Raw genomic sequence first — 27,924 nt, 5'->3', positions numbered from 1 at the left:
TAAAAGGAGATGACCTCAATCTTGCCTTCAGCTCTTCTGTCTTGCCATTCAGGGCCCTTCCCAACCCCAAACCTAGTGGCATTATGCTGTCTCTCTTCCCAAATCCAGCTGTCCTCTTGGAAGATAGTTGGGAAACTTCAGCTTATTGAGGTTTGAGTGGCCAATAAGGCCTCCTGTATGACTCCCCTCAGAAGTGTTTGCATGTCATGAGATACAAGGCCTTAAAGCAGAATGTCTTCATGATCTTCATATTAAAGGGCTTTCAAGATACTCTTAAAACTCACACCAAGTGTATTAGTTAGCTATAGCTGCATAACAAATTACCACAAGCTCAGCAGCTTAAAACAATACCCACTTATTTTTTCATAGTTCTGTATGTTAGTAGTCTGGGCATGGCTCATCTGGGTTCTGTGCTTGAGATCTCACCTGGAAGAAATCAAATGTCAGCTGGGACTGCAGTCTCACACAAGGTTCAGGGTCCTCTTTCAAGCTCATTGCTGTTGGCAGAGTTCAGTTTCCTGAGATTCTAAGACTGAAGTCCTCACTTACAGCTGCCTGCTGTTCCTGGCCACACAGTAGTTTGGCCATTCAGGGCCAACCAGAGGAGTGGCTCTGAGGCTTCACCTCCTTTTAAAGGGTTCACCTGATTAGGTCAGGCCACCCAGAATGATTTCCTTTGGATTTGGTCAAGGTCAACTGCATGGTAACCTAATGACAGAGTGATATCCTATTATACGCCCTAGTCCCATCCCCACTCAAGGGAAGGGAACAATACAGGATGTGCACACCAGGGGGCAAGAATCTCAGAGAGGGGCATCAGGAATCTGGGGGACCATCAGAATTCTGCCTATGGGGTTTTATCACGTACCCAGGATCTCCAGAGAAACATAGAAATTTCTGACAGAGGCATTTCATCACTGCTTTTGCAGAAATCATGTCAGAGGGGAGAGAGCTCAGCTCAGTCTCCCTGCAGAACCCTGCCAGGCTCCCTGAGGTCTGGAATGGAGATTGGCCTTGAGTAGGCAGGAGAGCCCTCCAAGGGGGAAGTTATAGAGAGTGAGGGAAACTGACCACTTAACTTTCTCCTTCCGTCAATTTCTGTCACACTCTTATCCCTCCTCAAGTCCCATGAGAAACTGACACCAGGCAGGAATTCATATTTCTTTCCCACCTGGCCTATTCACATTTCAAGGGAAACCTTAGACCCAAAAGCATTCTCTTCAGGTTATGAGATGCCATTGGCAACAGAGGGAAGGTATGAAATCCCATTGCCTGAAATGTTTCCAGAATGGTAAAGATGTCCATCCCCCTGGCATAGTTTCATCCTATCTGGAGGCAGAAGGCTGGCTGAACTAACCCTAGGAGACTTCTACTAGCCAATGTCCCCAGTGTCACCCAAGCAGAGAAGAAAACAAGATTTTAAATATCTTGAACCTGGTTCATCAAATCTTCCACTATACTGTAAGCCCCACGAAGGCAGAGACTTTGCCATGTTTACTGCTTTATCCCCAGTGCTTGGAGAATGCCCAGCACACAGGAGGCCTTCAAGGAATATTTATTGAATGGATTAAAGAATTAATTGCAAAGTTATCTTTGTGACTCTCAAAAACCACCCTAACTAACCCATAACTTTCTTTTCCTGGAGCGGATGCATTTCACTTGTGTTTCCAAACTCCACTGTGTCACTGGCCCCTTTCCACCTGCCTACAGACCCTCTCAGATCTCCCCAGGCTAAATCATAACTCCTCTTAACTCCCCAGCTCTGGGGCACTAGCCCAATATCTTTCTTTCTGTTTTCCACCAAACCTCTTGGAACACTAGTCTACACCCTCTGCCTCGCTCTGTGAGCAAATGGCGAATGGCTGATCCAAGTTTATATGCCCTGAGCCCACAGCATTGGTCTTCTGCTCCCACTGGTTTTCTAAAATGACTCTTATGAAGGTAACCAGAGACCTTTCTTCATGAAACCTGAGGGTCCATCCTCAACCTTCCTCCTCCCTCTTTTCTGCAGCTCTTCGTATTTTTATCACCTTGAAACTCGGACCTCGGCTCTCATGACCCAGTCTACCTTGGTTTGCCTGCTTCCATACAGCACTTCCATCCTATATTCTGACCTTAAAATCCCTAAGCATTCCAGTTACAAGTCATATGAGTGCCATCTTCCATTCTGCAGAGACATTTGAATTATTTTCCCATGCACTTCTGGACATCTTCCATGACTTTTTTACATTGGAGGTCATTAGAGCAGCCTCCAGTAGCTGATAATTAACAACTAATTAAGAGGGAAACTATCTCCGGCAGAGCCTTTGTGGCAACTCTAAGTTGTTCTGCAGGCTAGTATCTTCTCACCTCTTGTGTGAGAACCTTGTCCACTATCATAACTTCACTGTACTTTAATCGGCTGATGAACAAGCCTTAGGGGAGATAATCAGCCCCAGATCTGCTTCTTCTCTGCTGGTTGGCCTTGGACAAGTTTCCTAACATCTCCAACTCTCAGTTTTCTTATCTGTTATGAAGCTAATCCTGCAGACTCTGTAGCTTGTTATGAGAATTGAATCATTTCATATGAACTTGTCACATAATCAGTGTGCAGTAAGTGGTAGCTATTTGATGACAATGATGATTCGGTGAATGACTCTCAAATTTCAATTCCTAGGCTTGATCCTAGATCCCTCTGTTCACCTATATAAAGCCACTGCCTTGCCCCACCTCCCCAAATCAGCTCTCGATGATTTATTTGCCTTACAGCACTTTGGCTGTTATGCTATCCAGTCTGGGAACCTTGTATTTGTCCATGCATCCTCCTTTGCCCACTCTCTGCATTTGTCAGCCTCCAAGCCTTTATTCCACCACCTGCCCCACCCCCAAAACCTTTTGCATCATCCTGGCCTTTCCACCAAACTGTTGCCACATGGGGCTCTCTTTGACTCCCCCTTGGACCACACTGGCAGCCTCCCTACTGCCTCCCTGCTCCCTTCTCACACCCACCCTCCATCCTACACTACATTACCCTGATGAAGGCCCTTGAGGAGCAGATGTGAATACAGACGTTCAGCTGCTTGAGAGCATTGCCCCCAAATAAGTATATAAATGCTTCCTGCTGGCCTTCCGACCCTGAGCAATCTGGCCTCAGCCTACCTCCCGTTTTTTACTACTACACCAAGCCTCTGTACATGCTGGCTCGACCTCTGCTCCTCCCCCAGCCACACTAGGCTTCCCTGCTCTGAGCATTTGCTCAGCCTTGTCCCTCAGCCCATGATGTTCTCTCCTTTCTTCAGGACCTGCCTCAAATGGGCATCCTCTGTGAAGCCTCCTCAGTTCCCCAACCAGACAGGGATCTTACCACTTTAGGTGCCTGTGGAGAACGTTGTTTCTTACTTCTCTTGGATGCCCAGTTTTCTCCACTAATATTTGTGATATTTAACTAACCCACCCTTCCTTCTCTCCACACCCCCTACCCTGACTCCAACAGAGCATCAGTTATTCGAGGCCCCTGATCCATGGACAGCACCTAGCCCAGAGCCTGGCAAGGACCAAGTGCTCACTATGATATTTGAATTCAGTTGTTGGATCTTCTCCATTTGTTCCAGTGCATTTAACACAACCATCTCCCATTTATTCCAGCCTCGTGCCTGCTGCAACCCCAGCCTGCACTGTCCCCCACTGTTTCTTTCCATCCTTCGCAGCCACCCTCCATGCTCTCTGTATTCCCATGGACTGTATCTTACAGGAAGGATGGTATTATCTGTCTCTACATTCTTGGTGCCCAGTGTTGAGCCAGAGCCATGGTTAGGGCTTAATAAATGTTTGCGGACATGAACTAAACTGAACTCTGTCCTATGTCCCAGGGGAAATAAAAATCTAGGCTCTCTTCCGGATCCGGGCTTGGAGTCAAATGCTCCATCCTCCCCCTCCCCCACAACTCTCTCAGACACATACATATACATTTCCCTCCCACAGGGCTCGGGAAGTTGGCAGCGTCCCAGGTCAGTTCTGTCCACCCAGCCTGGCCCTCCCAACAACCCTAACCCTTTTCTTTCTTTCTTTTTTTTTTTTTTAACATTTATTTATTTTTGAGACAGAGAGAGACAGAGCATGAACGGGGGAGGGTCAGAGAGAGGGAGACACAGAATCCAAAACAGGCTCCAGGCTCTGAGCTGTCAGCCCAGAGCCTGACGCAGGGCTCGAACTCACGGACCGCGAGATCATGACCCGAGCCGAAGTCGGCCGCCCAACCGACTGAGCCACCCAGGCGCCCCTAACCCTTTTCTTAACCAAGGCCAGGTCAGAGAGCTAAGAGAGTTGGATATGGGGGGAGGGTGGTCCCCAGGGTGGGGAGGGGTCTTTGGGCCCACAGGCCTAAGAACAGCTCATCTCACTTCTCCCTAAACCCCATGAATCATGGGTAATTGTAGCCTCGCTTCCTCCCAAGAGAGCAATCTCTCTGCTTCTGCCAGAAGAAGCTGTGGAGGGGGGCTCAGGGGGCTCTGTCTGCCTAACGAGCCTCTCAGTGTTAATTAGAACATGCTCCCTCTTTTCAGGTTGCTGCAGCAGCTGAGCCTGAGAAGGGCCGCTGAGAGATGGTCGCCAAGTCAGGGTGAGGGAGGAAGAGCAGCTAGCTGGGGGGCTGCAGTGCTGGGGAATGAGGGAGCCAGGCCGGGGTGGGGGTAGCTTTCACATGTGAGCAAGGATTTCCTCTGATCCAAGATTTCCCAGCTGAGAATGTTAAAGCATTACATGGAATGAGGCTGCAGAACTTGGCAAGGGAAGCCTTACATGAGGCTTAGGAGCAGACAGTCTAGGGTGGGGAGAGAGGAGCTTGGAGATGCTAAGGGCGGCCCCAAGGGAAGCCGGCCTGCACTGGGCAGGCTGTGAGCCCCGTGTCTTCCCTGTGTGCCCACCTCCCTGTCCAACTGTCCAAAATACAGCAAGCATTCAACACAGCAGGGCACTGAGGCCTGCCTAAGAGCAGGGCTGCTCTTGGGAACCTCTTCTGACTACAGCCAGCTAGGGGTAGGGAGTACGACAGCTCAGCTACTCCTGGATCACAGAGACTGTCTCAGGTAGAGCTGCTGCGGGGAGCCTGAATTGAACCCCGGGTTGGGCTCCTTGCTGTCTCCAGTGCTCCCACAGAACCCTGTGCACTGCTTCCTTGGAACCTACCCCTTCACTGGGATGAGGAGGCCGTGGAAGACTCTGGATAAAATCAAGGACTGTGGAGTCCCAGTCTTGGCTGCACCAGGAATGCACACCTATGGATGTGTCTTTGGGCAGGTTACTTAATATTGCTAAGCCGTGATTTTCTCATTCTTAAAATGGAGATAGTCGTAGTACCTAGCTCACTGGGATATTATGCAGGTCTGGGGAGATATTGCATGGAAAATGTCTGGCACATAGTTAATGCTATTAGTGCTAGCTAGTACTGGTTACGAGTCAGTGCCCATCTCTGGAATGAGCTCCCTGACAACTGTGCTTGTGTCTTTTGTATTGTGGTGTCCCAAGCCTTGCACAGAACAGCAATGCAATTGTGTTCCCTGAACCAGATGCAAGTGAACAGAAGGACTATCCCTGAAGAGCATTGCCTTCACCATCATGCTCTGGGGGTTGGTCCTCAGGCGCCCTCCATGCCCTGGTGGGATTCTTGCCTTCAGAGGAGAAAGGAGCCTTAGATATTCTGGTACAATCCCTCATTTCACAAGTGAAGAAACTGAGACCCAGAGAATTGGAAACATGGCCACCCTAACCCTAACCCTAATCTCTCCCCTTGAAGGTATCCCCTGGTGAGGCTGGACCCTGAGGCTTAGGTATGGGAGATCGGTTGTGGAAGGGTCTGCTCTCCAAAAAGAGAACATGGTTTCCACCCAGGACCTGACTTGGGTGGGGGGCAGGGCCTGGATGCTACTGACCATAGCTGCATGGTCCCCTGGCTTGGACAGCATACACAGCGATGCCATTTGGACAACCCACATGAGCTCCAGTGGGCTGTTCCTCAACGGTGGCACAGAACAGATACAAACTCCCTAGAGAACCTGAATGAATTTGGAAACCACTCGGGTGCCCTATGTATCCTTGCCACACCGCTTTTCTAAAGGATCCTCCAAAGGAATCTACATGCTCCCTCCTTGTCCCCCTAGGCTGTAGCCCTGGGCTCACTGTGAGACGAAGTGAGGGAGCTGAGGGCAGAGGGAATGGAGGATGGAAAAGCTGTCCCAGAGAAGCTGGCACTTCTTCCCACTGTGATTGTGGGGCGAGGCCCTAGGGGCTGGGAGAACAGGGAAACCCAGAGGCTGGTTTTGTTCTTTCTTTCTTTTTCTCATGTGTTCCTCCAGTACAGAGCATGTCCTAGGCACCAGGGACTGTGCTGTGTGGGGAAACAAAGGTGAGCAAGAGTAGCATCATCACCTAACACAGAACCCTAGGGAGTGCTCACTCCTCACACAGACCATGAAGTAACTGGCCACTCCGAAGGTGTTCTGTGCACAATCCGCTCAACTGTGCGACAGCCCTGAGAATGACATAGTACTTGCCTGTACGAGTGGAACAGCTACCAGATGGCATGGAGTCAGCAGTGGAGCACACAGTGAAAGCACACACCCAGGCTTGGGGATGCTGACCTGAGACATGAAGTATGAGTAGAGATCACCCAGGTGAAGTGTGATGGGGGACAGGTGGTGAGTATTCCCAGCAGAAGAAATAAAATATGGCAAGGTCCAGAGGCAAACCATAGCACAGAGATCTGGAGAAAGGTGAGTGGGGATGGCAGGAACCCTGCGTGGCAGTGGGGCAGGATGTGGGGTTGTGTCAGGTGGTAGAAGAACCAGGAAAAATCTGTCCTACACACAGTGAGGAGCCATGGAAGGCTTTCACACACACAGGCTTTCATCTGATGTGCTGTCTATAAAGAGGGCTCAGCTACAGGGTGGAGATCAGGTTAGGAGAGGCACAGCTCCAAGTAGGGGAACCTGTGGGGGTTTCCCCAGGGGCTCAGGTGAGAAGTGATGGTGGCCTAGCCTGGGGTGGGGGCAGTGGGGTTAGCAGGAGAGGGTGGAATTTGGGAAATAGTTAAGAAGTAGCATCAGTGGGCTTGGGGATGGAGCAGATCTGGGGCGGGGGAGGGGTGTGGGGACAGAAAGGAGCCACAGGCAGTGCCTGAGATTCTGGACTGGCTGATGGAGCAGGCCTGGCAGGTTGGTGGACTGGGGAGACAATGATTGCCCAAGATCTTTCTAGTGTAAGTACTATAGGATTTGCACAACTGGTGGAAATGACAGAATCAGATACTAAATCCTAGATCTTAAAGAAACCTATAGCAAAGTCAGGTCCGGGACCCAGGCTTCATTCGCCTCTCCCCCTTCAGGTCACTAACTTAGTATTTTCCCCTTTCCATCCCTGAGCATATCTTCTTCATGCCAGGGACAGTGTCAGGCATGATATAATGATGGGGATATAATGATGAATAATGAGTCATGGGCCCTGCCTTCTAGGAGGAGTCAAGTCAATAGGAAATGATGATACAGGGCTGAAGGGTGATGACAGCACCCCCTGGGTACTAGGGGATTTCTGGGAAGGGGCATCCAATGCAGCCTTGGGAGGGCAGGGAAAGCTGCCAGGGAGGAGGAGGGAGAACAAATTGAGGCCGAGTGCCAAGTGAGGGGGGGAGCAGGAATGTTAGTGGTAGAGGCACAGAGAATAGCGTGTATGAAGCCCCAAAGAGTTAAGAGACAACTGAGGCCTGGAGAACCTAAGCAACTTGTGCAAGATCACACAATTCATTTGCAGAAGAGACAGGAGTTGAGCTCAGTCTCTTATAAATGTGTGTCGTGTTTTTAATCACTTTTCTCTAGCCCCCTCACTTTTCGCCCTCTTCCTTCTGCCCCCAGCCTATGCTTGGCCTAGAGAGATACATGAGCCAGAGGAGATGCGCTATTCCCTGAAGCTGCATTCACTCAGCATAAAGGTGCCTGTCACACCCTCAACTTTCCCGCCCCACCCCTGCTGGCTTGACATGCAAACCCATCTCTCAGAATGGTGTCTACTATAAAAAGGCCCATGATGCCAATCAGAAGCCTGTATCACTCTCCATATGCCACCTAGTCAGTCAGAATTAAACTAACTCTCCTGCCTAAGCTGAAGTACAGGTTTCTTTTGGTATTAGTCACCGGATATTCGTTAAATTGCACAGCAATTTTTTGGGGGGCAAGTAGGGAGCACTTTTTTCTCTTTGTTACCCCACTCTCTTATTGCTTTGCACATCATAGTTGCTCAAAAATTATTCACTCAGAGGGCTCTTACTATGTTCAAGAAACTCTGCTAGATGCTGGGGGAAGGGTACAAAGATGGGTAAGACATGATCTCTGTCCTCAAGGAGCATAGTCATGTGGAATTGAGAATACTTCTTATCTGGGCCAACTGACCACCCACATCACACTGTAGTGTTCCAGATGGACTGTCTTCCAGCCCCTGCCTGGGCATTCCCGGTAACACAGAACTCACTACCTCACAAGCAGGACTTTCTATATTTTTAACAGCTCTAATTGTTAATTGAGCTAAAAGCTTCCTTTTCTGTAGCTTTCATACGTTAGTACCACTATTTTTGACTGGAATGATAGAAAATATATCAAATCCGTTTTTCACATGCCAGCTCTTCCATATTTAAAACTTGTTTTCACGTCTACAATTTCTCCATATGACTCCAGCCAATCCTATTTTCCTTCTTAGGAGAAACTTGGAATCCTCACAATTCTTACTTCTGTCTTAAATGAAGCCCCAAGAACCAAGGGCAGGCTCCAGACAGGCCCTGACCAGAAACCAGTGTGGGGCTCCAGCCAGCAGCTCCCTTATACTGAGGCTTATCCACCCTCCTGTGAAGGCTGCTATACTCACTTCTCTGGCAGCCATTTCACTGGTTATTGATTCATCTTGAGCTTGCAGTCAACCGAAGCCACAAGTTCTCTCTCCCAGGACCAAGCCTGCCTATCTTATACTAATGCTGTGGGCTTTTCAAAGCTAAGAGCAGAACTTTAGCTCTTTCCCTGTTTCATTTAGACTTTTTCATTTAAATCTTTATGTCTGGATGAGATTTCTACAAAATCTTGGATTCTATCACCAAGGTATTAGCTGTTCCCTTTAGCTTTGTGTCACTAGAAAGTAGTGCCTTGTCAAAAATGGTTGAACTGAACAGGACCAAGGACAGTGCACCGCTCAAGGCACCAGGAAACGGCATGGATGGAAAAACCAACGTTTTTTGAGAATTCTGTTTGAAAACAATCCATCTGACTATAATTGTCATCCGATTCACTTCCTATCTTGTCCACATATATATCATGGGAGATTTTGTTAAATACTTTACTGAAAACCAGATGTTCCACCTCCAGCCGACCTTGATGCTGAAGGAAAGAAATGAAGTTGGTTTGGCCTGATTCAGTCTTAGGGACCTTTCTACTAGCTTTCCTTCCCCAAACTCACTTTGTCCATGGAGTTAAAGAATGTTTCTTTAAAACCTACACATTTGGAGATGATTCAAGGTCTAATTCCCAATTTCGAACCAGTGCCCAGAGTGCTTAACTGGCATTCCCAGTCACAGACTTAACTAGAGCAAGACCAAGGGGTGGATCCTATGTCTATGGCTCCAAGTTCAATGTTCTTTCTTAACAAAATTCAGTCATGATATCTTTCTCTAAGCATATGCACATGAGTATACACACACACACACACACACACACACACACACACAAATGGAATTTGTTCTCCAATAGGGGACTTTGGTTTATCTTGGGAATCCTCAGTCTACCCAGAGGACACCACCATCTTTGCATCTCATTTGAACCTAAGTGTGCCTACACATGGGGCTTGCTCCTTGGGTGGACATGTGAGTGGGCTATCTCTTCTAAGCAGCAGTGGAGGTAGGGGCTTCCCCAGAGAACAGTGGGCCACCTGCCTAGACATTTGTGAGGGCAATTTAGGCATCCTGCACATGGCAAGAGGAGCAGACCTCTGGACACACTGCCTAAAGGACAGGCATTGCAAGGGTGTGGCCCAGGCCCTGTTAAGGCTGCTTGCTTGACAAACTGGGCTACAGGGATGGGCAGAACACTTAGCTCAATTTGGAAGAACTAGTGGCAAAAGAGGCGTGCCTACAGCACAGTAGAGATGGGCCCAAGTGGGGAGATACCCTGGATAGCCCCCGAAGGCAGGGCCCCTTCACCACCCTCCCCGCCCCCCTTGGAGGCCCTGGGTACCTGTTTATTCTTTAGGTCAAGGGAGAGCTCGTAATCGGAGGCGTTAGGGGCGTGGGAGCAGAGCGCCGTCGCCAAGGCAGGCTGCTGCCGGCCGGGGGAGGCCGCGCGGTGGGAGCCAGCCCTCGGGGAGGCACCCCCCGCCCCCGGCCGCTCCTCCTCCTCCTGCAGCTCCTGGGCTTGAGCCTTCGGGGCATGGGCACTGAGTCTGCCGGCTGCCACCGCCGCCGCTGCCACCACGGAGTCCTCCATGCCCCCACCGGCCTGGGCACAGGAGCCATCGCTGTGAACAAAAGGCAACGGTGCTCGGTTGGGGGGGAGCGGGACAGGGTGCATGTGGGTGCGGGGTGAGGAGAGAGACTGGGCACTCTGGCCTGGCCTTTCAGGCAGCGATGGGCCTTCCTAGTGGTGGGGGCTTGGGGTGCCTCCTGAAGTCACCTCTAGGGAGGGGCTACCTTGGCAGGGAAGAGCTTCAGGCAAGGAAAAGAGCCTAAATTTGGAGAGGGTATCCCAGGCAGAGGAAAGGAGCAGCTATGATCAGAGCTCATGAACCTCTGCTTGCTTAGAACCTCTGCTCTGCAGTAGAGCAGAGTAGGTAGGAGTAGACTTCCTGGGTTGGAATCTGGACTCTGACTCTTATTAGTTATGGGAACCTGAACAGGCTGCTTAACCTCATTGTACCTCTGTTTTCCCATCTATAAAATGGTCACAGTAATAGTACCTCCTTCATAAGGATGTTGGAAGGCTTACATTAGCTAAAGTTAAGACAGTGCCTGGCTCAGGGTCCTTGCTAAATTTAAGTGTTAACTATCATCATTATCAGTGGTCTGGTTCCCTGGCCAGTGGCTTAGGCAGCTGGAAAGAAGCTGATCCACACACTGAACCAGCTCCATCTTTATGCTGCCCAAATGACTGTGGGGAAGGAGTGATGCTTATAGGCCTGGTCTGAGCATAAAGCCCCTCCAGGCCAGGCGGACACCAGCTTTTTAGGACTGGGTCTGTGAAGAGAAGGGTGGTTGCCCTGCTGGGTCTAGGGGAAGATCTGTCTTTGGCTCCTGGCCTCTCCTCCCCTCCCATGGAGCCCCCAGGAGGCTGAGCCATAGCTGCTGCCCACCTCCTTACCCTAAGGAGATACCTGCTAACTGGAGCCGTCATACCCCAGCCTGCCCTGGGGAATTAATACACTCAGGTTGCTCCCCTCCCTGGCCAGTCTCCTAGTTCCATCCCTCCCTCAAGGCCAAGTGCTAAGTCACCTGTCCATGAAGCCTTCACAAGCAACTCCAGCTTTGACTGCTCCATCTGCTAGCACGCTAGGAGCTGCACTTAGAGAGTCTATCTCTATTTCCCAGGAGCAGAAGCATCGTGGCTACAGCATGGGCTCAAATCCATACTCTACCACCGTGTGGCTTCAGTTAAGTTGCTTTTCCTTTGAGCCCATCTCTCGCCTCCTCATTTGTATGGTGGAGGTACTAGTACCTATTTTATCAGGTTATGGTGAGGGCAGAGGAGTCAGTATATATATGTGTTTAGCACACTGCCTGGCACAGAGTAAGTGCTCAGTCAGTGTTAATTCATGTCCCCCATCTATCGCCTCTTAGAGTCCAGGACCTATATTCTATTTTATCCCTGCTCCCCAGTTAATGCTGGGCAGATGATCAGTGCTCAGTTAATACTTGTTGATGGATGAATTGAAGGGAGAGCAAGAGTCAAGGGACAGCAGACAGAGATAGAAGATCAGGACTAGAAGGGACCCTAATGTCACCTAGTCCAGCCCTCCAATCTCCCTTTCTTATAGAAGGTGGGGTGACCCTGGCCCAAAAGCCAGGCAATACTTAGGGTTTTTTTCCTCTATAGTTCTGCCTCCATGTAAGGTGCCCCCAAATCAACAGGCAGAAAAGAGACCTCTTCGTGTTGCCTTCACCCAACTTTGGAGCCTCCTGGTACTAGAATAACCAAGGATGAGTGGCGAACCCTTCCACTCAATCTCCATCTATCCTCCCCATACTCCTGGCCTCATTGCTCCCATAAAGGAGAGCGCATTGGCTGGCCCTAGCAACAAGGAGCCCCAAACTCCCTAAGGAAACCCTCTATATGCATGATTCTTTCCTCCATCACTTTCTGTATGGCCATTAATCGAGTTGTATAGTTGGATGAGCTCTAGTTATCTGATATGTTTTTTTTTTTCACCAGTTTTCACTGGTTGAAGATCTGACTGCAACTCATCTTGTCATAAGACTTACCCATTCTTCCCATAGGGCACACAAATATAGCCCTTCCCTCTCCTATCACAACCTGCCTCCAGGGCCTGGGGGCACCATTCAGTGTCATACATACATCTCTTCTCCAGACTGTTCTTGGTGCTAATGCCCAAGCCTCTTCACCCTAAAACGTTTTCCAGAATCTTTAGAGAACCGGTGGCTACTCAGGACTACAAACACCTTTAAAAATAGCCCTATGCTTTCTTTTACTGTGGGAGTCTGCTTGGCAAGAGGTTCTGGGGGAGTTGATGCCCCCCAATAACAATACTCAACCAGTGATGATGAAGGCAGGTGAATAAATACTCTGGCCTCTCATCCCTTGAGCAGAATAACTCCAAAGCACATTCCATGCCATCTCCCAAAAATGCCCAGTGGCCAAAGTCATGACCTGATCATTAATGAACATGTATTGGCTTCCTTCTCTTCCGTGTCTCATCCCCCACCCCCACACTTGCATTTCTTGGAGTCACCTTATCCCAAATAAACTACTTGTGTTAAACCAAAAAAGATTTTAAAAATAGCCTTCTTTGTGGTCCACCCCTCTGAATATAGTCAGACTCCAAGGCCTTGTCTCCTGAACTCATTCATAGTGCCTGGGAGTTAGGAGACCCCTCACTGTCATCTCTAGCACATGCACATGCACATGCATGCACGCACGCACACACACACACACACACACATCCCAACACACACACAGACACACACACACACACACACACACCAACGCATACACTGATGCATACATAATGCTTCTAACTAGCTCTGTGGCTTGGGTAATTTGTTCATCCTTCTGTGTCAGTTTTCCTTACTTGTCACATGATGAGAACTTACTTATCTCTAAGCTTGGAATTCTGCAAGCTTGGATTCCAGTGCCAAAGCCAGTCCACCAAGGCCCACCAGACCCAAGGTTCCAGACTGTCTGGCTGATGGAACCAACTCTGCCTTTGCCCACCTCTATGCAAAGGGATCTGAGAGACTATGACACACCCCCCAATCCGAGTATATGATGAAAAGTATTAGAAAGAGGACTTTGTCCTTGCCTTCCCTCCTTAGATTTCTCCACTCACTTGTGTGGTATAAAGTAGCTATGGGAGACTCAAAACTAATGTCATCAATATGGCAAAGTTTAAGATTATACAGTACAGAGAAAAGAACATGGGCTTTGGTGTCAGGAAAACCTGGGTTAGAATCCTCTTTCTGCTACTTACTATGTGAACTTGGGCAAGTTGCCTAACCTCCTTGTGCCTCTATTTCCACAAAACAGGCATCCTAACTCCTTTGCAAGGTTGCTGTGAGGAATAAATATAGCTTGCAAAGAACTTAGTACAGTGCCTGGCACATAGTAGTCCTTGATAAATGATGACCACAGTGGTGGCAGTATTTGGAGCTGGAAACCTACAGCATGGAGTCTCAAAGGAATTCCCAGAAAAACAGCATGGAGAATTTCTATGTGGAAGGAGAAGGGGTTCTCAACATTTAGCCCTCTTCAACCTTCAAAAAACAAACAGTAAGGTTTTTCCATCATAGCTCATGTTCCCAGACCTCCAGACTAACTCCCATGGTCTTTAGGGAGAGAAGCAAAGGCAAATTGGCTTACAGAGGCTTCCTCCCACCCTTGTTCTCCACCCACTGGAGCAACAACACGGTGAAGGACCTTGGTGTTGGGGATCACAAATCATGGGATCCATTACCTCTGATGAATCCATACACATCTACCACCTACAGGAAGTCTCCTTGGCTGTACCAGTCACAATATGAGGTATGCCCTAGGGAGACATTTGTCCAATGCTCCTTGTGTGGATCTGTGTTGTAGTCACTTTTCAGGGAGCTGTACAGGCCTGAGTACTTAAAATTTCTCATCAAAAGAATGTTCCCAGCCTCTCTTTCCCTCTCTATACCCCATCTATAAAAATGGGCCAGTGAAAGAGTTTAGAATATTCATCCTAGCTGTTGCAGCTAGAAGGCCATATACTTCAACTTAGAGATCATCTACTTCAATCCCAGTCTCTTATGGAACCGTAAGCCCATTGTTCCAATGTCCAGAACATCACACTTTGCAAGACACAGGCTGTGCCCCCTTGAGTGTCTAGAGTTTACTGGGCTGACCTGATATCATGAAGCTGCTGTCCCCAGTGGGTCAGATTTCAGGCAGCCTGGCACTTGGACAGGAATCATGTGAATGGTATTCACTCCATGACCTGCATAGATTCTTGTAAGGAGAAGAGAGAGAGAGGATGGGAGAGAGAGGCTGGTGATGTTAGCTATCTTGGGCTCATTATCCAGCTGTATGGAAACAGATTCCTTGAATGGCAGCCCACTCGCCTAGAGATACTTAGTGTGACTGATGACATAAAGGAGATGCTAGTCACAAGAATCTTTCCTGGGTGGGGACACCCACTTGAGAAGGGAAAAAGAATGTAGGTGGCACCAAAACAAGAGGGTTCTGAGAAGGCTTTGGTGGCATCCATATGACATTAGACCAATAAAAATACAAGGACTCAAGCCATGAATGGGGGTTATTCCACACATGAGAAAAAGACAGGATTTGAGCATGGCAAATGAAAGTATTTGAGAAATTGGGGGAATAGCAGTTGCTCAGAGGAATACTACATGTGCCCAAGACCAGAATGACCTGTGTGTTGGGACTGAACATCACATCAGAGAGTGTCACCTATGTGGGAAGCTGACTTGTGCTTGGAGGGATGATAGGGGCCCAGAGAGCATGGCATATATATGACTCCCCTGGAGTTCTAGTGACCACTCCATCCTATCATAGCTGCTATCAAAGCTGATTTCATAAAATGTAGATACTTTAATGTCAATACTTTGCTCAAAACCCATCAGTGACTCCCCAATACTCCTGAGATGAGGTCCACCAGCATGGACTTAGAAGCACTTGTGATCTTACTACAACCTCCCCTTCCAGCCACATTTCCACCAAGTGATCCACCCACTCTGTGCACACTGAAATTCTCCCCAAATCTGCCAAGCCCTCTCAGACCACTATGTCTCTCAATAACCTTCTTCTGCCTTGAGATGTCTTCTCTCCATGATCCTAATCTCCCACCCCCATTTTCTCTGCTTTGTCAAATCTTTCAGGACGCACTCATTGCCCCTGGGAAGAATCAGTCCCACCCTCCAATGTGCTCTCATAATTCTTGGCACTCGCCTCTATTTCAGCAATGACCACTTTGTGTTCTAATTATTCATTGATGTGTCTCTCTCTGTTAGACTATGCCATGTACACCTTTTTATCACCAGTGCAATCCCAGCAGGCTGGCTCATAATACATGTTTAATAAATGTTAAATGAAAAGATAGATGGCTGGACAGGTCGATGGATGGACATCATTTAATCTCTGCTACTTTCCCAAGAGCAGAGATACTGAGGTAGGGTCAGTGATGCACCACCCAGACTCTCCTTCAAGGAATGACTTGTTGCCCAGCTCTGGGAGACTGCCCTCTGCTGTCAGCCCCTTCAGCTCCTTCAGGGAGTGTCTCACAGGCAGTGTCTCCTTGGCCCAAAGTCACGTCCTTCCCAGAGATGTCGGAATCCAGTGACTGATTGAGGCAGGGATATAAAGGCTCAGCCATTGTTACTTAACATGGGGCAAGTTGGTAGGTCATTCTCCCTCCAGAGCTCACCTGGGACTGGCTGAGGATTTTGTTGGACTTCTGTCACTTGGATTTTTCTTTTGCCCCATGCTATGTTCCTGCCCTCCTTTCCGTGTGTGCTGATCCCAAGCACATCCTCTAGGAAACATTCAGCACCCTCAACTCAGAGTCTGCTTCCCAGAGAACCAAATCAGTGACATAACCAGCTTTTCTTTCTTCTTCCTTCTTCTCTAGACAGCAAAGATTACCTGGGTCTGCCTGCCCACACACCTGTAGAACCTTTCTTGTTTCCCAACACCTTTGAAACACCTTGAAAGAGCTCTGGGCTCTCTTTCCAGAAAAATGCACATGATTTCATACATGCCAAATTTTACCTTCACATTCTGAGGCCTTAGAGACTCCATAGACCCAGGCTAAAAACACTATTCTGGAGAGATGATCACAGATTATCTGCCATACGCTGAAGACTGTGCCAAGGGCCATAGGCAGCTCTGGTCGTACAAAGTGTTTGGCTACCACCCACCTGGGAGCTTTCAGACACTGTTTACTGTTATCCTAGCACCGACGGCATCCTTGTTCACAAGTAAGAGAGCTTGAGTGGAGTGAGTCCCCTGGTTCTGCAACTTGTTCGTTAGCTGACTTGGGCAAGATACCTAACTTTTCTGTACCTCAGTTTGCTCATTTGCAAAGTGGGGATGTGAATATCTCCTTTCAAAGAGAGTGAGAAAGGTAAAATTAATTCATAGATAGGCTGGTATGCTGGCCACAATGGGAAATATGGCCTCTTTTTTTTTTAAGTTTATTTATTTGGGGGGGGAGTGCACCCATGGGTGGGGGAGGGGTAGAGAGAGAGAGGGAGAGAGAATCCCAAGCAGGCTCTGTGCTGTCAGCACACAGCCGGATTCAGGGCTCAGTCTCAGCAACCATGAGATCGTGACTTGAGCCAAAATCAAGAATTGGACGCTTAGCTGACTGAGCCACCCAAGTATCCTGGAAATACAGCCTTTCTATGCACCTGGCAGGACCCTGTGCTCACACAGCCTCTGCCAGGGAGCTGACTCAGGTCAGTGAGTGTCCTCCCTGGGCTCCCAGGCAAGGCCATGTCGCCCCCTGCCAGGAGCTGGAAGGATGGAGGTAACTGGAGAACTGTGCAAGAGCCAGGAGAGGGCACTTGGGTCCATGCTGCCCTACTGGAGGCTGGCTTGAGTGATGGCCTTTGGCATGAAGGTGGAGAAAGGAATGAGGAGGCACCTAGAGGCCCACCTCCTGAGGGGCTTGTTGGTGTTGGTGCTGGTGGGTGGCCGAGGGAGGCTGTTTTCCCATCTGTGCAAGGCTAAAGCAGTGATTACTAGAGACCTTGCCAGGAGGGTTTGGGGGGGCTAAAAGATTCCTCATGTGGGAAGAACCTCCAGAAGTCCTGACCAATTGCACTACATTAGCCCAAACTCTGCCAGCCTTTCTTTCTTTTTTTTTTAAGCTTATTTTTGAGAGAGAGAGAGAGAGAGAGAGAGAGAGAGAGAGAAAGAGAGAGAGTGAGTTGGGGGGGGAGGGGCAGAGAGAGGGAGACAGAGAATCCGAAGCAGGGTCCAGGCTCTGAGCTGTCAGTGCAGAGCCCAATACGGAGCTTGAACCCACAACCTGGCGAGATCATGACCTGAGCCAAAGTCAGATGCTTAACCAACTGATCCACCCAGGTGCCCCTGCCTGCCTTTCTTAAAGTGCTTTTGGGAGAAAGAAACTAGGCATTTTGCAGAAAAAAAGCTAACAACATGGCTCGCATCTGAAGATTTTTCAGCCTTTACTAAAACACTTCCTTATCTCCCATGTCTGAATCAATAAGGTGATCGTAGATGGTCAGAATAAAGGCACCAAGCAAGGAAAGCCAAGCATCCTCTGGGTCCCAGATAGTACTGAGGAAATCTGAGGTGAACAGAGGGCCAGTGCTGGAAACAGAGTCGCTCTGTACTCATTCTAAGGACAGGCTAGAAAATGCTACTCCAGGTGGTGGAAGGAACACTGGGCTGTGAGTCAAGGTCCAATCTGGCTTCTGCCCGCAGCATTTGGTATAACCTTGGGCATGCCACTTCTCTCTGGACCTCTGTCTCCTCATCATGAAATGGACAGTTTCTGCAAAATGCTTTGACATCTGGAAGGAAGGAGAGGCTCAGCTTTCTCCATTTCTCCTTTCCTCTCCATGGGCCCCAGGCCCACACTGCACCATCCCTGCCCAGTGGCTGGGCTCTGGCTCCTCTGCCCTCAACACCCAAGGACACAGCATAAGCCTCCCTTTACTTCCCTTACGTCATTTAATCCATGGCAGCACCTGCCCCAGCCCATGGCTCCTTGACCTCCATTATCCAAGCTGGAAGCCAGGTCTCAGAATAGAAACCCTTGGAGGAGGGCAGCTGTGGCTTTCTGGGTTCATCCACTTGCAGAAACTGCCCTGGATTCATTGACTGTGACAGATGCTTCTCCTTCCCCTCGCCCTGAGAGAGTAAGTGATGCTCTCTCTTGTCAGCTCCTTGGAGACTCTGGGCTTTGGTCTCATAGCTGTTCCAAAAAAGTGCTGGCTGGTTTGCTTTGTCTGTAGGGGTTTCCTGTCAAAGGAACCACAGTCCTCTGGACTTGTGCCTTCCCCATATCCAGGCCCACAGTACCGTGGTGCTCACTCAAGGATGGTCACAGAAGCAGCCCAGGCAGACTGTCCCCAGATGTCCAGTGTGGGCATCAGCCTCCCCTACTCAGCCCACCCCACAAGGGAACAGCAGCACCTGGGCACATCAGAACCTGCTGTCCTCCAGGGAAATCTCATCTAGAAGTTTCCTCTGGACACCTCCCTCACAGGCTCCTAAACTGGCCACACTGATTAATGCCATCTTCTTGCCACTGGAATCCTAATATTTTGAGCATTTTATTTTCTCACAAATAGGCATAGATCTGGTAACAAAATCAGGCTCTAAGGACATCTGCCCCTTCCCTGACACACAGCACACAATTTCACAAATGCATGTTTCTCTAAGCCCAGACACAGAACTCACTGTACCCCTAAATGCACCTCAGATTTCTTCACCGTTTATGTCTGCTTGTGTTATTATCCCTAAGAGAAGACGTTTCCCATGCCTGACATCCTCGTGGCACCCAACCCTGCAAGGAAGCTCCAGAAACACTGCCTTTAAAACCATCTCTGGACACACAGCCTAAAGTCGTCACACAGCCAGTGCAGGGAACACTTCGTATTTACAGCCTAGTGAAACTCTGGATTTTATTTCATTTTTTCTCTTATTATGAGCCATTTTACATATGGAAATATGAGTAACATATGTAAAGTGTAAAGAAAAATATTCACTTGTACCCAGCTCAAGAAATGGCACATTAGAAGCCTTTGACACCTCACATATTCCTTCTCCTCTTCTCAAAGGAATCTTTGTCCTGAATTTGTGTTTATTATTTCCTGCTTTTCCTTGGGGGCAAATTTCCTCCTTGTCCTTACGTAAGTGGCGGTGGCTGCTTTTGCAGCAGCACCAAGCCTGCATAGTGTGCTCACGGGGCAGGTCCGGGAACACTCGAGATCTTGCAGACCCCACACAGGTCAGGAGGCCCCTCTCCAAGGGCAATGGCCTGCAACTCCATGCTGGCAGGACAGAAAAGATGGCAGGGATCTGGCCGCAGCTGAGCTGCACCCATTGTCTCAGCAAGGAAGACTTTTAGTAAAGAAAATGGACTCATTCTTTAAGGACCTATTCCCCCGCCCCACCACCACCACCATGGTCTGGGTATGTTACCATGGGCCACGGTGACTCTCAGGAGCCACATAAGTGATGCTGGGACAGGTGTACTCAAGAAAGACATCAGCCCATGAGCCAGCTGGGAGCCAGGTCCAGGATGTGAGTGCTTTGGGGTCCCTGAGAGGAGGGAACACAGGAGGCCACAGGCAATGTTGGCCAGTGCACAGATGGGGACAGCACTGCAGCAGGTAGGACTCCACGCCAGACAGCCTGGCTTTGCACGCTGGCTCTGCCATCGACTTGCTGTGTGACCTTGGGCAAGTTGCTTAACCTTGTGCCTTGCTTTCTTCTCTATGGGAGAATTAAGGTAGAGAATTAAGGTGTGTAAAATGCTCAGTAAGCCCTATATAATGAACAACTATCTTTTTCCTTTTTAGGATTTCCAACATGCTATTCTGTTCAAACAAGAAAACAAAAAAGCAAAAACCTCATTCCGTTTCCGAATACGAAAAGGTAGGAAGGAAGTGACTTCAGAATAAAGAACAGTCCTTAACTTGAACTATCTTTCCCTCACGTTCTTGTGCGAGAGTTCTTTAAATGGAAAAGTAGTGCTCTTTTCTGCACAGCATAATTTCTGAAGCTCTGAGTTACAGAGGATGCCAAGAGAAGCCTGCCAGGAGGTATAAGGGCTGGGAGGCAGCAGGATATAACGAGTGGGAGATGAAGAACCAGACTGACCATGGTTTAAAAATCTAACAACTCACTTGCTGTGTGGCCTTGGCTAGTTCCCTAACTTTTTGGAGCCTGTTTCCTCTTCTGTTGGGAGAGTTGACAAAACAATGTCCATAAAGCTTCTGGGACCTACTGATGCCCTGTAAATGTAGGTTTCCTTCCTTCATCTGGGCATGTCGCACTTCCTCACTTTCTGGCTCAAGAGCGATGACTCCCTGGAGAGCAAAAACCTCATCTAATCCTTCTTGGGTCCCTCTGAGGGATGGTGATGATCGCAACACACACAGTGCATCCCAGAGGCTGGGCCATGCCCAGCTATTTTGTTTCCTCATGGCTATAAAGTCCCTTTATTCCATCTTCCTCCCGTCCCACTCAGATCGGCCCTACCTCACCCCAGCAGAGCAGATGTTTTTTTGGATCTTGAGCTATTTCCAGGGAAAGACATTCTCCCAGCTCCTCACAGACTCAACTTCACCACAAGCCAGGGAAAAGGTCTCCAATGGCCTACAGGTGTCTGTGGCAGTCAGGTGTGTGCTGACCCCAAACAGGAGTCTTGTGACACAAGAGATGGAAATGGCAAATGCCCTGTAGTGTAGGACGCTGCTCTGGCCATCCATCCAGTTTCTGCGGAACAAGATTATTGACCTATTTCCTTTCAGTCACCTTCATTATCTTTTGCTTTCCGACTTGAAGTTCTTCCTAATGTCTAGCTTCAGTCATTCTTGCTACCGAAGAAACCTTCACAAGCTCACAAGTATCAGAATGGCTGTGCTATTTTCTACATGTCTGCGGGTTTCACATGTCTCTCCAAACGTGTTTAGGATGAAGGGACAATGCATAGCACACTGGCTTTGGGAAGAAGCCTCAGAGATCCCAGCTTGGGGAACCACCCACCCCTCCAGGCAGGGCAGGGGTCAGTGCCAGGCCATAAACCTTTCCCTGAAAGGGTTCGACCATTTCCTCCTTTTTAAATAAAAAAAATTTTAATCTTTATTTATTTTTGAAAGAGAGAGTGTGATCAGGGGAGGAGCAGAGAGACAGGGAGACACAGAATCCGAAGCAGGTTCCAGGCCCTGAGCTGTCAGCACAGAGCTCGACATGGGGCTCGAACTCACCAACCATGAGATCATGACCTGAGCTGAAGTTGTACACTCAATCGACTGAGCCACCCAGGTGCTCCCATTTCCTCCTCTTAAGAGAACAAACTGTCGGCTGGCAAGAATTTTCTGATAAAATGCCTCTGCTCTTAATCTCATCCTAGCCTGCACTGTGACAGCCTGGTGCTGGGTGAAATCATTTCCTCTCCTGCCCTGATGTCTAGAAAATCTCCTCTCTGGGCCCGTTGGCCCTACTGGATTGGCATTCATCTGGGTCTCTAGCTTCTTTGATCTTTTCCCCAAATTGGTCCCTTAATTCTGAGAGTCTCTCTTTCATTCAGATATTGGGCTCTTTCCAGCAGCCTATGTTCCAGGCTAGGCTTGAATAGAAACATCTGAAAGATGCCTCCTTCTCCGTGCCCATCACCTGCCATCCAAAGGAGGGACTAGACCCTCTTTCTGAAGGGCATGTCTCAATGACTCTGAACAACTTTCCAGGTAGTGTGTCCCCTCCTACTTGCCATACCAGGGGCTCTGCCATTAGACCCTCAACTCCTAAAGTAGTCAGCCCATTCTTTCTAAACATTTCCTAGTCGTACTTGAGTTTGTAGTCCCCTTCTCTGGGACTCCTGGATCTTGATTGATTTCTCCCTCTCTGCTCCTGAAAAATCCAGCTTTCAAATAGTTAGCACTTACTGAGTGGTTCCTATATGCCAAGCACCTTTCCAGGAATCATCTCATTTAACCACCTCAACCACTGTAAGAGGTAACTGCTCCTGTTATCCCCATTTTACAGGTAAGCAAATTGAGGATGAGAAGGTTTATGTAATTTAACCAAGGTAACAGAGTTTGTAAGTTGCCAAGCCAGGATTTAGACCTGGATTTGAGTTGCTCTGTCTGTGTTCTCAACCGCTCCACATTCTAGTACTTGAAGTCTTCCTGAATTTATCTTCGAGCCCAGGGTACTATTTTACTACCTTCCCACTTCTCAGATCTTCCTGTCCAACCTAGAAGGGCATCCAAAAACTCATCTGGCGCATCCCTCTGCACTTGGAGAAGAAAAGAGACTCTCATATTTTTAAGTTCGTTATTAATCAGTAATTGTGAGTATCCTATTCACTGGTATCATTGCTCATTATGAATTAATAAATTCATAGTAATATACAAGTCTCTTATAATGCTGTTTCTGGTGAGCCAGGTCCCCTGAAATCCGAGGACCTCAGGGTCACCTAATCGCTTCTCCAAACCTGCCAACCTGCAGCCTAGACGTGGAACATGGGAACCACGCTGAGATCCTGCCAGTCTGTGTGGGTGGTGGAGCATGGCCGAGGCAGTGCATTCAAACAGTGACAGGCAGGAAGCAGGCTTTAATGCCCCCCGTTTGTTGCAGCCCCTCTCTTTATGCGGGCTTGTTTTGATCTGTCAGCTTCTTCCTTTGGAACCTGAACAAGTTGCTTCTGTCCCCTATTTCCCCAGCTGGAAAACGGACACAGTAATTCTTGCCCCTGTGGCCTTTAACAGGTTTGTGGTGAGGATCAAACGGTTGAACGGTTGGGAAGGAGTTTTACAACCCGGAGCACCCTGTACACATGTTAGTTAAGGTTATGACCAGCTTTCCACCGAAACTTCCTTCATTTTCCATCATTTCTGTCCTTGGAATGAAGGCAGCTGCATGCATGGCAGAAGGGAAGCGGGTATCAGGCTCTTTCCTGGAGCATCCTGGGGGACAAAGTCCAGCGCCCAAGCAGCACAGGCCCTTGGATGCGGAGAGTGGGGTGAGGACCAGGGAAAATGACAGAAGGTGGTTGTGAGAGCCTGGACAACTCAGAGCGAGGCGAGGCTTTCCTCCTTTTGAAAATTCCCTTTTGTGTTTTAACAATCAGTAGAATGGAGAAAGACAGAACCTGTGCACCGGCTCACTTGACGCTTCTCCTTTCTTATGTGTGCTCGCACGAGTTTGGATGTTGCCATTCCCATCTGCTTCTTGGGTCCACTGTCCCCCATGTTCCTGTCATGCCATTTGCCCTTTGTTTTGCTTTGTAAATGCTCCTGGGTGCTCCTGCTGCCTCGGCCCAAGGCAGAGTGTCTTCTTACAGAATTACTGCCACAGGGACCCTGGGCATTAGACGGTTCACCCCCTTATGTAGTAGCTGGGGAAACTGAGTCATTGAGCTGGTGGTAGAAAGCCCCAGCTCTTCAGGAAGCCTGAGTTCTAGACCCTGTTGGGCACGTCACCAGCTGGGAGAGCTTGGGCAAGGCACCTTCCTCCGGTCCTCAGTCTCCTATCTGTGTGATAAAGAGTGGTGTATCACTTGGGTCCCTTCCATCCAGAAACCCTCCATTTCAAAAGCAATAGCTCCTGCTAGCTCTTCTGCCTGTCAGGGACAGCATCATATGCCAGTCTTCCTTCACAGACAGCTGTCTTTCCTGGTTTTTGTTTTTGTTTTCTTTTTTTTTTTTTAATTTTTTTTTTCAACATTTATTTATTTTTGCAACAGAGAGAGACAGAGCATGAATGGGGGAGGGGCAGAGAGAGAGGGAGACACAGAATCGGAAACAGGCTCCAGGCTCTGAGCCATCAGCCCAGAGCCTGACGCGGGGCTCGAACTCACGGACCGCGAGATCGTGACCTGGCTGAAGTCGGACGCTTAACCGACTGCGCCACCCAGGCGCCCCTGTTTTTGTTTTCTTTTTGTGGCGTTTTAAACATCATACACACACATACACACACACACACACAAAATCTCTAAGAATCTCCTTCCTTAAGCTGTTCCAAGGCCTCTGTCAAAGGCAGTAGAATCGTTAAGAATGCCTGGTCTGATTAAACCACTTGCTTCAGACTATGATGATCTCCTCTCTTTTGGTTTGGTGAAACAGATTTAAAGCCCTTTTTGTCATATATCAGAAACACTCACTGAAATTATAAATTATTGTCATGGTCATGTTATTGGTTGAAAGACAAATGAATGGGTGAAGATGACTTTTCAGAGGAGAAAACAAACCCAAACCAAAAAGGCCTAAGAGTGAGGTTAGAAAAGTCTCTAGGCTTGGGGCGCCTTGGTGGCTCAGTCGGTTGGGTGGCTGACTACAGCTCAGGTTATGATCTCATGGTCTGTGAGTTCGAGCCCTGCGTCGGACTCTGTCCTGAGCGCTCAGAGCCTGAAGCCTGATTCCGATTCTGTGTCTCCCTCTCTCTCTGCCCCTTCCCTGTTTTCTCTCAGTCTCTCTCTCTCTCTCTCTCAAAAATAATAAACAATAAAAAAAAATTAAAAAAAAATAAAAATCTCTAGGCTTGCAAAGAGAGGTTACTCTTTCTGGGAATGAAAAAAAAAAAAAAAAAAGGAATACCCAAAAGACTCAAACAAGAAGTTTCTGGGAAATGAAAAAAAGAATCTCTTTCCCTAAATTGGACAAAACTGTGCATTAATGAACACCAGCGGAACAGAGATAGTTAGATGTTCCTTGTGGTGGCTTTCATTTTGTTGTTCTGGGAGTAGTATACTTAGTTATGTTTATTTCTTTAAATAATAAAGCCTGAAGCTTTTTCTCCCCCTGAAAATATTCTCCCAGTTATTCCTGTCTTCAGCTTGGTTGCTCTGATGTGTTTACCTCCAGGTGCCTAGAGTCCTCAAAGCCTCATTTGTAGGGTGGAGAGCCAGCCTTCACCGTCGCTGACCCACAAACCAGGCTTTCTTTGAGGAGCCCCCTCTAAGCAGCCCCCTTCCTGTGGCAGGAGAAGAGCCTGCTGTTCACTCCCCCACCATGCTTTCACTTCCTGTGCTTGAGAACACCTCCCCTTCTTTGGTCACCTGACTGGTGGCAGCACCTGCAATAGATTGGTTCAAATCCTAGTTCCGCCCTTTGCCAGGGATATGGCTCTTAGACAAGGCATTCATCAGCTCTTATCCTCACTCTGTCCTCGAACCTGGGACTGAAAGCAGTTCATGAACCTTTGGTGGGAATTAAGTAAGCTAATATCTGTCTAGCACGTAGCAAGTGCTCGCTAGCTGACAGCCAGTGTTCTCTTTCCCTCTCTCATGGGTAAGGGACACAAAATAGAAATATAGACTGAAGAGGAATTCTCTAATCATCTCTCAACACACTGCTGACAGAAAGCTGTCTGTCCTAACTCACAGCTCTTTGAAGGTGGGCCCAAGCCTGGCCTAATTCACATGACACAGCCCCAGCCCAGGCTTGTGGACAGGGAAGTTTGAAAATGCCCTTTGGTGACAACAGAGGTCTCATGAAGAGGTCTTAGAGGATCACTGGGTGGAAAAAATACATGAGGAAATCGGCCTGGGCAAATACTTGACTCCAAACACAAGTTTCACGTTGCAGCTGAGGAAAACTCACTGAACAGAAAGCCAAAAACCATGACAAGACAAAGCTTTCCTAATACTCTCTGGAACTGGGGGTATGGGTGTGGGGGCCATCCCCTAGCAGGGTATCAAAGTATTCTGACATCTATTTTGTCCTTTGTGCCTCCTGAGTCTGGCAGGGAAGACACAGATGGGACAAAAAGCATGGACATGAAGGGACAGGCCACATGGTTGTCAGGGAACAGGTTTCTCTAGCTCCAGGACCAAATTCTTCTGCCATTGCCTGTGGTTATCCTCAGGTGTAAAGCCCAGCCATAAAGGCAGATTCTACCGTACCTACACAGAAATCCTCAGGACACTGGTGAGCAAACCTAACCTGCTCAGAAAGCCCAAATAAGAAGGAGCAGCCCTGCCCTTCCCCCTGCTGTTTGCCACTTGAGTCCAGGTTTGCTGTGTCCTGGGCCAGACTGATGTCCTCAATCCTCAGGAATCCCACCTGGGCCCCACAATCAGATGATCCATTCCAGGGCAGGTCATCATGGGAACTGTCAGAACACTGTGTTAGGTCACATGATCCCAACCCTTGCCAAGGCCTTTGGGAACTACCCGCGGGACGCTGAGGAGACCAGACAACTTCCCCTTGGCCTTGCCTGCTGCCCACTGCCTTCCTGTTGTGCCGAGGCAGAGACCCCAGAGCCTAGGGGCTGGGCAGCTTAGGTGGGCCGACCCTCCAGCCCCACTCAGGCCTAGAAGGGAAGCATGTCTTCTCTGTGCTTCTCTAGGGAAGAGGGGACAGAGTCCCGCAGTCCCAGAATGAGCCCCTACCCTCTCCACTGTGGGTGGGGCAGGATTCCCGGCAGCCTCGGAGCCAGAGCTGGGGATGTGACTGATGGAGCTGGCGCGTGAGGCCGAGGCTCCCTAGCCCAGCTGTTTGAAGACTAAACTGTATCGATTGAGAATTTAATTGCTCCGTAATCGCTGAGTAAACACTGGCTGGTCCATTGATCATGCCCCAGGCCAGCTGGGGAGAGCCAAGAGGCGGGATAGAGGCGCCAGCGATGCGAACGAAGGGCTCTCCCAGACAGCATCCTTGGAAGGAAATCCTTTCCTCAAGGATATAGTAGGGAGTGCAGCCTCCAGCAGAGCTCACGGCCACCTACCACCCAGTCTGCGGGCTGCTTAGCAGGTGCAGACCAGCACCAGGAAAGGATGGGGGCTTCGGAGGGGCTGCTTAAGGCGGGAGGTTCTCTCTGGACACCATATACTAAGTGGGAAGTGCAGGCTACAAAATCTTTTTTTTTTTTTTATGGGGGGTAAATGTAAAATACAGTGCTTAGAAAAATAAAACCCTGGAAGGTTGCACCCTAATATATTGACAGTGGTTAATTCTATATAACTGAATTCAATTATTTTCTTCTTTATATTTCTGTATTTTCCACATTTCCAACAACTAGCAAGTATAACTTATAATCAGAGAAAATAGATGTTATTTAAGATCAAAAGAAATGCCTAGAAGGGTTTCTCCTGTGCTCTGGAAGAAAGAAAGAAAGAAAGAAGAAAGAAAGAAAGAGAAAAAACCCTAGCAGCAGCTCTGTGAAAAGTGGTTGCATTTTGGAGTTAGACCTGAGTTCACCTTCCAGTTCCAGAACTGATTAGCAAGGTCCCTCTGTCAAGACACGGGACTTCTCTCCATCTCAGATTCCTTATCTAAAACTTCGAATAACAGCTATCTCACAGAATTGAGATAAAATACTCAGAGTGCTTAGTGCAACATACCTGGCATGTTCAAGAAATATTAGTGTCTCTTCCATCCTGGAGGAAGGCTGGGCAGGTAGGACCGAATAACAGGGGTGAGTCATTGAGTTCACTGGGGCCCAGAGTACCTTCTTCCCCAGGGCTCCCCAGGGGACGGAGTTGTTCTGTTTCCTCCCTATGCTTCCCTTA

The 27,924-nt window shown here is 48.7% G+C and overlaps 1 protein-coding gene across 10 annotated transcripts in view; it reads right to left on the bottom strand.

Moving 5' to 3' along the window:
• The window catches only part of IQSEC3 (IQ motif and Sec7 domain ArfGEF 3), a 108,524-nt gene that overhangs the window by 41,594 nt on the left and 39,006 nt on the right, over positions 1–27,924 (bottom strand). For all 10 annotated transcript variants that reach the window (XM_040462993.1, XM_040462996.1, XM_040463000.1 and 7 more), the window contains one exon: positions 10,239–10,518. In XM_040462993.1, coding sequence (XP_040318927.1) covers positions 10,239–10,518 — 280 coding nt within the window. The remainder of the gene's footprint in view (positions 1–10,238; positions 10,519–27,924) is intronic.

The sequence above is a fragment of the Herpailurus yagouaroundi genome, unplaced genomic scaffold (assembly GCF_014898765.1).
Source record: "Herpailurus yagouaroundi ecotype Mexico unplaced genomic scaffold, PumYag 355, whole genome shotgun sequence".
Classification (NCBI taxonomy): domain Eukaryota; kingdom Metazoa; phylum Chordata; class Mammalia; order Carnivora; family Felidae; genus Herpailurus; species Herpailurus yagouaroundi.
Note: the sequence above shows the minus strand (reverse complement) of the source record. Positions and strands in the feature narration are given on the sequence as shown.